The following is a 15486-nucleotide window of genomic DNA, read 5'->3' as shown; positions in this document are numbered from 1 at the left end:
ATTCATCATAGCTACGCCACTGGTTGCTAAAAAAAAGTTGGTGAACATCTAAAAAATGTGTTTTTATGCCATAATATCCTGTGCCAAAATTCAGTTCAATATTTGAAACCGTATTTGAAAAATTTATTAAAAACGAAAAAAAAAATAAAACTTTAACACCCTGTATCTTAAAAACTAAGCATTTTAGGACCCATGTTTATATGAACTTTTTGACGTAAAATTGGCCCAGGAATGTCCCTTTTAAATTATGACATACCTTTAAGTAAGACCCTGTATAATAAATTTCCATCACAAAAATTTAAAGCGTCGAATGTGATCTTTTAAAAAAACCCTTAGAAAGTTGGATTAAAAAATGTCTATCTACAAAACAAAGATAAAAATAAAAATGATAATTTCCATCTCTGAATTCCGATGGTTTATCAAAATTTAGTAATTGAAGGTATATCAGAAGTCAATTAATTAAGTTTCCCAATTTAGAGAACCTGTTCTTTAGATTTTATTTTGTTTATTTAAACTGCCCGAAGATTTTTTTAATTAAAATTAAATATTCCTAGTAACAAATTAAATTTAAAAAGAACAATATTAAAAAGCAACGTTTGTAGAAATAATAGACTTTTGTTAGTGCTGAATACCAATATAGAGAAAAAAAATTTATGTCTTTCAAATAAATAATTAAACGCGTGTTATCTCAATAAAATCTTATGTTATCTCAAAAAAAAAACAGTAAATTATTATTAACTTATCACCTTAAAAGAAATTAAAACTGGTCTTATATAATTTGATTTTTAGGTTTAGTTAAATGTTTATACTAAATTATTTAGGCTATGTAGGTAATACTTTACTATTTTTTATTTAGACACGAAATATTTTCATTAGGCTACAATGTTAATTATATCTTGTAATTTTGATTTAAAAAAATTAAATAGAATAATTGAATATTATTTTTTCTTCAAACTAAATTATTATTATTAGATTATAATTATTAATATTATTAAATTATTCCTAATTCTAATTGTGCCAGTGGGCATTTGTTGTGCCGAGGGAGGATGCTTATATCCGTCTAATGAGAATGAATACTTTCAGAATTTTCTTCAAAGTAAAAAGTTGTTCCATTAATTTCTTAATTTTCGCAGAAATCATTTTAATAAAAAATTATTTTAATAATTGTCCTCCCAAACAAAAACTTAATACTATTTTGAAAGTATCATAAAAAAAAGAAGGCAAATATTTGTTTAGGCAACCTTTTCGGACAAGTGAAATATTTCACGATGGTGAATTATGGAACATTATTATACAAAATTTTGTAGAGATAAATTGTAGCAGGTTACCTCAAATATAACTGATTTTGTTCCAGATAAAATTCCGATGCTTAGGTATTTATATAGGCCATCTTCAGGGCTAATTCTGTTTAAAAAACCCGTTTCTGTTCAATTATGAAGTATAACATATACTCATTACTTTTATGGCATAAAATGCAAGTCGAAAGTTTTATCCTTGAATATTTTATTGTTCTAACTCTAATGACGCTAAGCTTTATTAATACTTAATTTTTGTCTTATAGCTAGCATAAATAAGCGAACAAATGACCAGTTAGATGGCGTTGCGTTATCAGTCTCAGTTCATACTATTCTCAAACAATTCCATTCTGAAGTCAATGAAGAGTTTATAAAACTACTTGCAGAGTTTGTGATGCAGTTATCAAAAAATAATGGGTACATTTGATAAATAATAAAATACAATATACTTTTATACATTTTTCTTTTTAATTATAGGTCAAAAACTTTTGAAACATTACCAGAGGTGACTATGATGCTAAACTTTCTGGATTGTTATACCGAATATTCTGAATCCTCAAGACAGTATTGCCGCCAGTATCTGCCAGAAGAATTTGTGCAAATTCAACAATCCTTGACATCAAATTCATCGGTTTAGAAAAAAGCACTATAAAATCTGGATTTAAATAAGAAGACGCATAATTTGTATATATTTGATAGATAACTACTCGATATATCGGGTGAATAAAATAGAAAACAAATATTTACCTGCCCAAAGAAAACCTATGTAAATAATATTTTTAATAATTGTAATAAATAATAATTGGTCCCAAGGTAGAGTGAAAAATGAAAATATGCATTTAAATCTATATAATTATCTATTATTATTAAATTATCGATTTATATTCATTTTAAAAGATGTAATTTTTTGCTTAGTAATACAATTAAAAAATAAATAGATGGACAAAGTTAGTGACTTATATTTGGGTTGCCCTCTGCCTTATTTTTATTGATATATTAAAGACATCCTAAAAGCATAGTCTCATAAAACACGTTTTAAAAGATATAAATTAACCTTTTTTTTTTGGGCGCAAGTTCAATAAACATATTCATTTACTAAAAAATATAAATCTAATGGGTAACTCTTTAAAACTCGTCGATTTGTAAACATGGTAAAAACCTTACTTTTTGTTCCAATTTAACGATAGAAATGTTGACATGTTGAAATGTTGACAATGAGACATTTTTTGGAAAAACGTTTTTTTTTTGTTTTTTTTTTGGGCAAAGACAACTGAAAATGATGCGCTGCTTTCACAGACGTCTTTAACTGTGTCCACAAAGTGCTTGTAACAAGTTTTTTTTCTGTACCAAATGTTACTGTAACATAATTATTGATGTTGATCTGCTCGAGATTGACTGGCATATTTAATTTCAAACACGACTTTCTGCACTATTTGTGCTGTCATGTTTATACTTTAATGAACGCTATCGCCATCAGTTATTTTTAGGATATAATCTGTCTCTAAAATATTTCTCGAAATTATTTTGATATGAGTGAAACAAGTCACATCTTAAGGCTGCCAAAGGTGAGTAGCATTTGCAAGCACAAATAAAAACTTTATATCTAGCTGTTTAAAATACTGTATAACTTTTGTACTTATGTGGAAACTTAAATTATCGCTAGTAAAATTTTTAGAGCCTTTTTCCAATTTTTGTGCCCATAAAACACGAAAATTTGCAAGAATCATTCACGAAAGTTTGGTCTGTCAAACCATCCTCATTGCTTTAACATTACAGATATGCAATCTTTGATCGAGTTGATGTTCCTTTTGCTAAAGATCTTTTTGTTTCCAGATTTTTAGTATAATTGAAATGAAGAATATTCTGCACTGGAACATTTTCGACATACCTCTCCCGATGATCAAAGTAAGATGATATCTGTTCTGTTCTGTCTGATTTTGTTCTTTTTATATTCTGACATTCTTACTGACCAGTTTATTTCGAAGCTCGTTCGAAAACAGAAATATCTCGACCACATGTCTCCATGAAGATTATCTTTAAATTTTTTCGACAGGTATCAAGGTATTTTTTATATTGACGTAAAATAATGTCTTCTTCTTGCTGCGAAAACTTTGTCCGCCAACATTTTTAGAATTCTTGGAATCTTATTATTCCATGTTCTTCTAGGAATGATTGTCCTGCTGTATTTTAATAATCCCGAGCAACTTCCTGAAATAACGTGTTTAGCTTTAATGTTAATTAATAAATTTAAAAATATGAACAATGTGTTGGGGTACCATCGCATTGTTCCAAGCTTTCATCTACTGACAGTTGTCCCGGTGACTACCGAGAGAGGGGAACCCAAAACACTTTCCGTTAACGAATTCCATTTTTAACCTTACAAAGAGCTTTATATAATATTATCCGCAATATTATAGTGAACATCCAACTGTTTAAAACTAGTAGAAGTTTTAAATTCAAATATGCTAAAAAAAATTGGGTCGATTTGATGGTGGTAGAATTGATATATGCAACGGACTAAAGTTGATCGTATTCGTTGATTTAATCCGTGTCAATGATACGAATCTTACGACTGTCGACTTATACGAATTCTAAAAACCACTTTGTATTCGTATAAATTTGTATCGCATGCGAGAATCTTACCAAGTATGTTTCGGTGGACTACTGACTTCTGATTAATCAGAAAAGTACATCTTTAAATTTAAACAAACTCTTATCTTATTAAAAAAAAATATATAAAAAGAGACGCCAACTTGTCTTCAAGTGGTTGGTCAAGGTCATAAGCGTGCCTCCCATGGAGGATTTTGCTGCCATTCCTGCTGTTTCTCCTTTATACTGATTATAAACTTGTCTGCTTGTTGAGTTTCATTAGCCAGGTTTAAGTACCCTTTTAACAGTTTAACTTGCCCGTTGTGTAGATTTTTGATGCCAGTAAGGCCTCTTTCTTCCCCTCTCGGTGTTGTCATCCTTAGAGTACTTGCCTTAGGGTGGTGCTTTCTATGTTTAGTCAGAGTTGGTCTTTCGATTACTCCGAATGAGTATGTTGATCGCCAAAGTGTTTATTGCTTTGAAAAGATGTTTACTTTTGAGTTCAGGCGCCGTTGTCAGTTCCACTTCTCCTGTTTTGCATTTGCCTTTCCCTATATTGATTATTTTAGATTTATCCAGGTCGAATTTCATACTGATATCGTTGGAGAATTGTTCTACTAACATGATCAGTTGTTTGAATTTCTCATCAGATGGTGCTTAAGCTTAAGGTCGTCCATGTAATGCTGGTCTAATATAGTGTGCTTCACTTTTAACGTGTATCCTATTCCTGTACTGTTTAGCGGTCTGGAGAGTGAGTTCCATGCCAAGCAGAAAGACAGCGGGGTGAATTAATCCCCTTGAATAATGCCGCAGTTCATTTTGATTTCTGAGGTGACTATAGAGACTGACTTCATGTTGTGTTGGATGACAGTCCAAGTCAGTACAGGGTTGGGTGGACTTTGTATATCTCTGATACTAATTAACCAGGGATGAAGAATAGAATTGTAGAGGTTTTGGTAATCGACATAACAGCATGATAATTTCCTGATTTCCCTCTTCACCTCGAATTCTCTTTCGGCGCTCTTTTTGCTTTTTAGTCATTCTCTTTTGTTCTTTTACATGCATATTGAGGAGTTTTGTAATACAGGAAGTGATGATTTGTACACCGTTTGCAAACAGGTAAATGGTCGGTACTTGGATGGTTCTTTGCTTGGTTTGCTCTTGGGTAATAAGTATTTTCTCTTCAATGATAAATTTTGGTGTCTTCCCTGGGTGTTTAATAAAGTCATTTATATACTCTTCTATTTTTGTGTGAGTGCTGCTTAGCTTTTTGTACCGAAAGTTATGTGTGTTATCACTTCCTGGACTTTTCCAACTATAGGTGCTTTTGATGACTTTTGTTACTATGGCTTCATTGATATTTTGGTATTGCATAGAATATTGTTTTATTATGTACAAGCCAATGGGTTTCCTCTAAACTGCTTCAATGCAAAGATGTAACTGCCTCCTTTCTGCCATATTTAGTTAGGTTTGTTCATTTGTAGGACAGAGCACTTTGTATTGAGCACAAAATATTGTGAAATTGTTTAAGTGACAAAGTGCATTAAAAATAAATAAATTCAATTATTATAACTTAAAATTTAAGTATTATAATTGATATTGTGTTCTGAGCAATCCTAAATGCATATAAAAGAGAGAACGTGGTATCATCACTAGCAAGGTACCTGTAAATGTAGTAAGTACTACATATTAAGTTTTCCTTAACTGGTGCAAAAATCCTGAGAAAATCTACTCCAACTGGAGCAGAAAATTAATTTTTTTAAATCATTATTTTTTTTCTTATAAATGTATTTAATTATATCCTTGGAGATGACAAATTAGGTTGTTTTTTACAAAAAAACCTCTATTTTTTTGGTTAAAATGGTGGCCCAACTTTTGAACCATCAAGAACAAGGATTTTGAACCAAACAAGGATTTTTTTACCCAAATAAAAGGAATTTTTTAAATAAAGTTTTTATTCAAATAGACAAATATTATATTAAGAATGGTATCCAATTAGGGATGCCGCGAGACACGAGACACGAGACGTCTCGTCTCGTCTCGTCTCGAAGCCATTTTATCTCGTCTTGAAAGTATTTTGTCTCGAATTTCGAGACGAGACGAGACGAGGTAAAAATGTTCGAGACAAGGCGAGACGAGACGAGACGAGACGTCTCGATATTGTAAGTAAAATGCTTCGAGCAATTGGTAAAATTGTCATTAAAATCACGGAACAGGTTTTCATTATTTTTTTATTTCCCCATTATTATACTAATGGTCTTACGATTTGTGTAACAGGTGGTGTGTAGATTGGAAAAAATATCCTTAGAATTTAGGGGTATGTTTATTTTAATCTCTTGGACCAGTCACGTCTGTTTTTATTTTAGATGCGCATTTTTTTTTCAACTTAACGTTTTTATACAAGGTGTGTCATAAAACGGTGGGCTTTCTTATTTTAAACAAACACCATATATTATTATATTTTTTGAATTTACCGAAAATTTCTGCATTCACCGGACGGAACAGTTGCGTCACTGTTACATAACTCTATCGAAACCCTTCGAAAAATGGTAAAGTCCAGTGCAACGATATATTAGAATGGTCACCCGTCAAAACACCAGCATTCCACCTGCCAAACAATGTCATCCACCTTCTATTTATATTGTTTGAGAAGTAAAATGTTGTTGTTTTGACGGGTGACCATTCTAATATATCGTTGCACTGGACTTTAACTGCTCTCATAACGTGTCGATTTGTCCCTAGAGTTTTGGTTTTGCAACATTTTGCAATTTGCTTTATAATTATTATTTAAAGAGGCTCCTATTTAATAATATATTGACATTCATATTGTGGTTTTTAATACCTATCTTTCGTACCTACAAAATCGAATGATACTTTGTCATCTGTTAAAAAAGTCTATGAAAAATGTCGACGTCTACAGGTAATATTATGTTCGATACGATTATTGGAATTTTTGTCTTAAAATAAGTATTCCTATATAACCTTCTAAACCATGCTTCAAAGGCTGTGTATACCCTTTATAATAAAATACTTACTTAATTATTAAATAAAGTGAATATAATAAATTATAAATTTTAGAATAAAAAAATATAGAGCTAAACAAATACACAAATTTATGTTTAATATTTTAATATTTAATAAGGTACATTATAGTTATTACATTGCACTCTTTATAAAGAAATAATATAAATTCTGAAACTTAAATATTAAAAATAGGAAAACAAATTCAGTTTACGTTAAATAAATGTATTTTATAAACAGCAACAACAAATAAATGCATTTAAGAAACAATATAACATGATAAGTAAGATATAAGTATAAACTTAATTAGAATAGACATTTAGTTGAAATTTATCTATGTACGTAAAATGTGTAAATCAAATTGCTAATAAATACCAAAAGGCATAAATAAATACCCAATAAAAAGCTAAGTTTCAGTAGTCAATATTTAATTTATCTTTTAATGTACAAGTGTACCATGAATTTAAGCACAGCAATGAACGAGCTGATTCTGCGTTGAGTCTATTCCGTTGTTTGGTAACACCAAGCCAGCTTTTGAAAAAAGGCGTTCTGAAGGAACGCTTGTTGCAGTGATACTCAAAAGATCTCTGGCCATGTTTGATATATGAGGATAATTAACCTCATTTTTTTTCCACCAATCCAATAGTTTTTCCCCCTTTGGCGCTCTTTCTGAATAAAAGTAAGCATTAAGCTCTTGCTTCCAAAACTCATCCGTCTCTGAGAGGGGCGTTGCCTTCTTGAATAAGAATTCAATATCCATATCTTCATCCGAATTAGAATTTTCTTCGGTCTGCTGGACAATTGGATTTTGCTTAGTTGGAGCATATTTGCGACGATAGATTTCTTCAAATTTTTCATATGATCTAATTCTCATTTCTTCACCCCAAACGGTAAGTGCAAACGTTTCTAACTTGTGTCGGGGATCTAATATTAGTGAAGCACAATATACCCAGTTAGCCTTATAATAATGCTTTAGCATTTTATCCCTAACTGCTATAAAACTTTTTATAAAAATATCGTCATTTGTCGAACATTCAGGTTTTTGTTGCAGATCTAGCAGCAATTTTTCAATTTTGTCGATTAGCATATTAAAGCCAATAATTACAAGTGGCAAGGTAGGGTAGGATTCTCCTGATAATATAGTACTTAAATACTTAAAGCATCGTAGATATTTTTGTACAAGGCCCAACATATCCCATTCTGATTGACTTATTTTAAAACAATTTAAATCTTTATTATTTGCACACAAAGCGTCAATAGCTGCTCTCATTTTTGTCCCTAACAAAATCATTTCATAGGTTGAATTCCAACGAATCGAAATATCTAATGTTACTTTTAGGTAAGTAATATTGCTTGCTTCACAACAAATTTTAAGTTTATTTTGTAATTGTTCAGAGTATTTAATTTTCTTAAACAATATTCTTAACCTAGTTATAGGTGGCATATTTTCATGTATTTTATCATCTTCGGTTTGAAACTCATCGAAATCATCTTCTAGTTCTTCTTCTATGTCTTCATCTTGCTTTAAAAGTTTTAGAATATCCTGGACGCCTAAGTTTAAGATGTGAGCAAAACATCTAAAATGCTGGTCTTCTACATTAAACATTTTCCCATTTCTTTTCATGATTTCGTGAAATTTTTCCAAAAATTTAGTATTGACTGAAGCGTTATCTACCGTGACGCCTTCTATTTTGTCCAGTAAATTATAATCATTTAAAGATTTATAAAAAATATTAGTGATATCCATGCCAGTATGCTCTCCGTGCGATGGTACAAAATCCAATACTAAAGATCGCATACACCAATCTTTATCTATAAAGTGAGCGGTTATGCCATAAAATGATTTTCCACTAATAGATGACCATCCGTCAATTGTAAATGAAATATTGGAACTATTTTCTTTTAAGGTTTTTAATACGTTTTGTTGTTTTAGTGAAAAAGTTTCCATTACATGTTTTCTCATTAGGGTCCTTCTGGGAGGATCATTTTGTGCATGCAGCTCTTTGAAAAAATCCCTGGTCGACTCGTCATCAAAAAAGTTAAAGGGCAGATATTTAATGGCTATCCATTTGACATATCTTTCAAAGTATTGTGGTGTATTTGGAGTTAAATTCTGCAATAGAAAATGTAGACTCAAAAATTTATAATAATTTTTACAGGGTGTCAATTTAAATTAAAAACTTATAATGATGTTCACCACATAAATCATTACATTAAATTTTATATAAAACCGGCAAGATATTTGTTATTTTAAATGAAATACCCTATGTATTATTTTTTTGATTTAACATAAAATTTTTAAAACTTTAAACCTGTCAAATTTTACTTCACTTTTTTATTATACCTATATAGGGTCTTGAACAATTTTATTTCGTTTTTTATGATTATCTTTCTTCGTAACAAAGATACAGGTTGTCAATGTTGTCAATAGTTGTATTAAAAATAACAAATTTATCAATAATTTTTTAAATTACTTTAGATGTTTAAATTTATTTTCGCACCTTTTTAACTAAGTAAAAAACATTATTTTACTTTGACCGGTGACATGCGCACAGATAATTTAAATAAAATATTATTTATCTTTTTTCTAAACTTAATTTTAAAATTTTCTATTGTTAAGCAATGTGTTAAATAACGAAGTATGGAGTTTTTTTGTTAAACATGGATTGTAGAAATAATAGATTAAATTAAAAAAAAAATTAGTAGCATACCTATTTTTCATTAAAATTCTGCGAAGATGAGTGCGCATGCACGCGACCGGTAAAAATACAATAATATTTTTTTGTAATAAAACGTAGGTATATACCTACATTATCTTTTTATACGTGCGTAATTCAAATATTTTTATAACTCACCTTCTTGTTTTTGATCTTATCAGACTTGGATGAAAACATTTCAGTTATCGTATTCTGCTTATTGGAACTTGTGTTTTTATCTCCTCCAAAAAATTTCAAAAATTCTGTTGGATGATTTTTGGAAAGATGGTATTTGAGGCCTTTGGTATTTCCGCTTTTCATTTTAATTGAAGTAGGTATTTTACATTTTTCACAAATCAAACATACTCCTGTTTTTGTTCCCTCTTTAAATTCGTATTTAAAATAGTCCAAATACTTCTGGGCAGTTAATCCACTCGGTTCATTATTTTTTTGTACTTCAAACGAACTTGCAACTTTCTTGGAAGTTTTGCTGCTTATCTTCAAAGAAGCCTTTCTCTTTTTGGCAGAGGAAATTTCTTCTATACTATTGTCATCACTTACACAAAGGTCACTGGAAGACAAATTGTACCTGTCTTTAGGATCAACTACATAGTCTTTATCTTTGACACTATCGTCACTTCCAAATGGCTCCTCCCTGTCACTGTCAACCGCTGTACTTGGACCAGGTCGGGGCCCAGACATTTCTTCAGATTTTTTTTTATTTCTTCGCATAGATTTCACTTTTTTTATATTTACAAATATATACCTTTATATTATACAAAAGGATTAATTAATATTGCGAAAGCTTTAAAGACGTGTTCTTGGACTAACACTAAGTAAAATAGTTTCTATAAATACAATTATGTCCTAAACTTTTTAATTTTCGAGATACAAGGTGGTCAAGTAAACATTATTAGAAATTAAAAGCAAATAAATAATTATTATTTTTTAAACTTGCTACGATGCCAAAAATTGTTTTTTTATATACAAAATTTTTCTATAAAAAAAAATCGTGTATGCGTCGAATAAAAAAAAGGGATTTAATTTACTCAAAAATAAATGAGGATTCTACAAATGAATTTTGTTTTAAGGAAGAAACTAAGTGATACTTGTTTTGATTTCATATTATTTCAGTTAAAATATTCAATGCAAAATCCGTACGAACGCTACTGACTGAAAAAAATTGTATAAAATGTACTAAAAATCATAAAAATGTGTATGATATTGTCTATTTATTAATACAGAGTGGTCTTCCGAGAGTTCCTCCGGAAAAAAAAACTTTACCGCTGTGTTTCAAAATCAAAGACGTTTAGTACTGTTAGGTTTTTAGAAATTTGCTTATTTTTATCCGAAGAACAAGAACACTTTTCTAAGCTTCGTAATATTAAATAAATATTCTGTATATTATACAGTGAATTGTTTTTCCGTAGCTTCCGTAGCGTAACGTACTATAAAATAAACAAACTTCGCGACTAAAAACACCGCACTAAAAGGCAAATAAGCGAGAACTATAATACGTCTCATAACCACAACGTACTACAAACTGTAAATTCAAAACATGGATGCGTAAGAAAAAGTACCCAGCTCAGCACTTCACCCTTCGATATTTTGAAAAGCAGTTTTGAGTATCTCAATAGCCAATTAATAATAGATTTTGGGTCGGTGCGTCGGTGATGTAGCCAATCTTTACTTCAATGTCTTTGTTTTGTGTAACATATGGCAACGATAAAAAAGAACCTTTTCGGGTAAAATATACTTGATGAGTACTTGAGAATCTAAGGGTAATATCACAGATGTAAATAGCTCCGCACGCGGAGCTATCTGTGGTAATATGTTTATGGCTGCATTTAATGACCAAATATTAAATATTGTTACTATAATAATTAATAATAGTTTTTTTTAATACTTAGTTCTGTGACAACCATAACATAACTTTTTCTTAACGAATAACAAATCAATATTAAATTTATTAAAAATAATATTATTTAATAATTTAATACCTACCTTTCTAATATTTTATTGATATTTTTCTGCTGTTAATAGGTATGTTGACAACTGTAGCTTAAATGCATATAAAATATTATTTTCAATATTCCGCTATTGCCGCTTTTATAAAAACACTATGACTGCTTTATATTATTGCTTACTATAGATTGTTGGAAAATGCGTTTTGCATGACTTTAATGGGGTGCTCATATAAATATTTTATTAAATCTTGAAAAAATCTTTCCCAACATGCCTACCTGCCCATTTAAAAATCGAATATGATTTTTTTTAACTTTCATACTTAACTACCTATAATATGTTTATTGGGGTCTATTAAATTTTTAAGTTTTATCCTGGGCTTTTACATAGATATCAGAACTTTTCGAGACAAAACGAGACGAGACGAGACGAGACGAGATAAGGTCCTGTCCCGACGAGAGCTTGTCTCGTCTCGTCTCGAAAAATATTTGTCTCGAACTTTCGAGACGAGACGAGACAATTCTTTATCTCGTCTCGTCTCGTCTCGTGGCAACCCTATATCCAATTGGTGCGAACTGGCTTTGCTTTGATGCTACATAGGGCACATCTCTTCGAAACTCGGTTACGTTCTAGTTGGTGAATGGATGAATTTAATCGCATTTCTTAAGGCACGAAGAGTTTTGATTTTTTTATGTCAATTTATGCAGTACTATCATTACTTTTTTTAGATGAGTAAGGCTGGAGCTATAAGGCCATTAATTATAGCTCTTCTAAAATTTTTGTTTTTCGTTTTTTTTACCAGGTGGATCTATGAGATATACATGCAGTATGTATTCACTGCAGAAGCATCCAGGAAGTAAAAAAAATCGGTGCCACTATTTATTGCGTTGACGATCAATTTTGTAGCCTGATAAAAACTCATTCAACTTATCTACGCCATTCATGTTACCATTATAATCAGTAAGAGCTTTAGGACAGGGCACTTGTACAACTGATCCATTTTTCTCTCGTCGTCTAACCTCAATGCAATCTTCGAGTGAATCGTAATTTGTTAAGATATGTACATATCTCATGCCTTTCCATTTTAGGGCAAATAATTTGGTGTCACTAATATGCCAATCAAATTCACCTCGATTTAATTCCCTGTCACCTTTAAAAGTAGGCAAAAACTTCTAGATATAATGATTTAATGGTAAAAAAGTTTTCAAAATATAATCTGATTTATTGACGACTCTTGACCCCAAGCTCTGCTGACCAGTTTCTCTACCCAGATTTCTTACAAAGTATCGAGATTTTATACCGTCTCTTTATAGATTTTTTTTGGAATATATTATTGTAGGAAGCTTCTGCCCTTAAATTTGATCATAGATTCATCTATAGCCAATACTTCGCCGGGCAACAGAGCGAAGCTAAATGCTTTTTCCAGGTGCTGCAATAAAAGTCGCACTTTATAGAGACAATCAGGAGCACCACGTTTGGGCATTAGGGAATTATCATTAAGATGTAGATGTGACAATAGCCAACCAAACCACTTGACGGACATAACTAACTAATATATTCGCCGTGTAAGTTTGGTGCACTGCACGAATAATCTTTATAGCTGGGCAAACGTTTAATTCCCATAAGTAAATTGACTCTCAAAGAAACATTCATTTCCTGCACTGTTATTTTTATGTCTGGTTTACCACTTTGCAGTTGCTTCTGCTCCACATATAGATTAGTTTGAAACATTAATTTGTCAATAAAATCTTCATCAAAAAACAAACGCAACAGCAAAATAGGAGTCGGATTTAAATTCTTTATGTGTTCTGGAACGCCACTTACCTCGGTAAAAGATAAAAGCATTTCAGGCCTTTCTAATTTACCCCAAACTGGTGGCTGTTGAACGTTTGTTTTTTTTTTATATCTTTTCGAGAAATGACTCAGATAATGAACCATTATCTGAGCCACTATCACTATTAAGTATGTTGTCACGTTAAAAACATTTCCTCGCCTTCACAACGTCATTATCAGACTCCACACCTGATGGTAATGATTGGATATCTATCTCATCTGCTTCTATTTAATTTATTAACTCCTGGTAGGTCATTCGTGATAGGTAGTCGAAATGGCAATTCGTTAGCTTCGGACATTTTTTGAAATAAAATTTAATTTATTTACAACACTGTTTAAAATTTCATATCTATGTCATATTGGAGCGGTGGTTCATAATGTGGACGCTCTAATCAAAACAACATCCTCATAACCTGCAAATCTAGCTTGTGTCTGGCAAAAACCGTTGTTTGAAATAATAAATTTGGCTATCCAAAATCTAAACAAGCACTTATGCAACACACTTTCCAACGTGGTTCAAAATTTGTGCGGCTAAGGTCGCAATACCGATTTAAAGTAAACATGTGGACCGGTATCTTGAACGGACATTTAATTTGCCCATTCGAATTACCAGAAAATTTGAACTAGCAGGCTTATTTAGGTTTTTGTCAAAACGATCTACCAATTCTTTTAGAAGATGTTTCTTGGGCCAGACGCCGAATAATGTGGTTCCAAAATGATGGTTGCCCGGCGCATTATACCTATGCAGTTCGTCGATATTTAAACCAAACTTACCCCAACAGCTGGATCGGCCGACTTGGTCCAATTTTGTGGCCTCCCAGGTCTCCAGACCTAAACCCCCTTGATTATTTTTACTGGTGTTGCATAAAAGAAAAGGTTTATGCAAGACCAATAAATAATATTGCTAAATTACGGCAACAAATAAATGACGCAGCCAAAGATCTTGCCAGAAATGCAAGATGGATCAAAAGGTCATTTATTAAAAGATGTCATGCCTGCATTCGCGTTGGTGGTAGAACGTTCGAACATATTTGATTGTTTTAAATTTCTTCTAAGTTTTTTTGAAAATAAGGTAGATTAGATTTATCTTTCACTCTGTCACAATAACAGTAAACCGTTTTTTAAAACATATTAGGTGATTTGGAAGTAGATTAAATGAGCCAACTTTATAAGATATTAGCCAGGTTGTACAATTTTTTGGTCCAATATTTGGTCAAAGATAAAAATAAGTAATACTTCATTTTAGAATAGATGTCCTATTAACTATTTTGGCTGTTTAGTGTAATGTTTGCCTTTGATTTATAAAATGTCTATTCAGTGTTGAAAAGCTAAAAAAAATATAAAATAATATCTATTTTTAAGGCGTGACAATTGAGAATCTGATCCAAGAGTAGGATTTTTGTGACTCCCACTAAAGTGCCAATATCTCGAAAACCATCGATTTTTTACTAAGGTAATTTTTTTTTTTTGGTGCTTATGACTTGCTCCATCAGCCCCTTCAGTATTGTCGTTGACTTTCCGGGCACCCTGTATGTATACAATAGGTATACAGGTTGTTATGCAGATTATTTGATAAAAATTAATTATTTGGAACCGTGACTACAGTTATGCGTCAAATCTCCTGAAAATTTGCAGATCTCCGCTTGTTTAGGTGCTCTTTTGATTTTCCGTTCCAAAAATTGTGTAAGGCCAATATTAAGGGATGATTCAGGAGGGCTTAAAATGCAATAAGAAGTTTAAAAATCTAGCAATACCATCAAATTAGCCATCATAAAGTCTAAAATTTTCGTCTCTTTCATTCTTTCGATACAACTAATCGTTTTCGAGAAAATCGCGCATATAAACGAAAGGGGAGCTTTATTAAACCCGATTAAACTATCAAATTAGAAAAAACGAAGTGGGCCGTGACTGCTTTAATTTTTGACAGATCAATTTAATTGTATCGAAAAATGCGAGAAACGATAATTTTAGATTTTTTCATGGAGCTTTCTGGTGTTCTAGATGGGCATTTTTGGACCGAAAAATGTCAAGAGCACCCAAAATAATGAGAACTTGCAAGTTTTCAAAAGATTTGACGCATAACTTTA

General features: G+C 31.3%; 1 protein-coding gene across 4 annotated transcripts in view; it reads left to right on the top strand.

The window, feature by feature from the left end:
* LOC126734993 (WASH complex subunit 5) overlaps positions 1 to 15486 on the top strand; it is a 249917-nt gene that overhangs the window by 52278 nt on the left and 182153 nt on the right. For 2 of the 4 annotated variants that reach the window (XM_050438860.1, XM_050438858.1), the window contains 2 exons: positions 1562 to 1712; positions 1773 to 2243. In XM_050438860.1, the coding sequence (XP_050294817.1) occupies positions 1562 to 1712; positions 1773 to 1932 (311 nt within the window). In that variant the 3' untranslated portion in view covers positions 1933 to 2243. Of the gene's footprint in view, positions 1 to 1561; positions 1713 to 1772; positions 2244 to 2841; positions 2852 to 15486 lie in introns of those variants that run through there. The other 2 variants (XR_007660244.1, XR_007660245.1) reach the window with 2 other exon arrangements.

This window comes from Anthonomus grandis, chromosome 4, assembly GCF_022605725.1.
Source record: "Anthonomus grandis grandis chromosome 4, icAntGran1.3, whole genome shotgun sequence".
NCBI lineage: Eukaryota > Metazoa > Arthropoda > Insecta > Coleoptera > Curculionidae > Anthonomus > Anthonomus grandis.
Note: the sequence above shows the minus strand (reverse complement) of the source record. Positions and strands in the feature narration are given on the sequence as shown.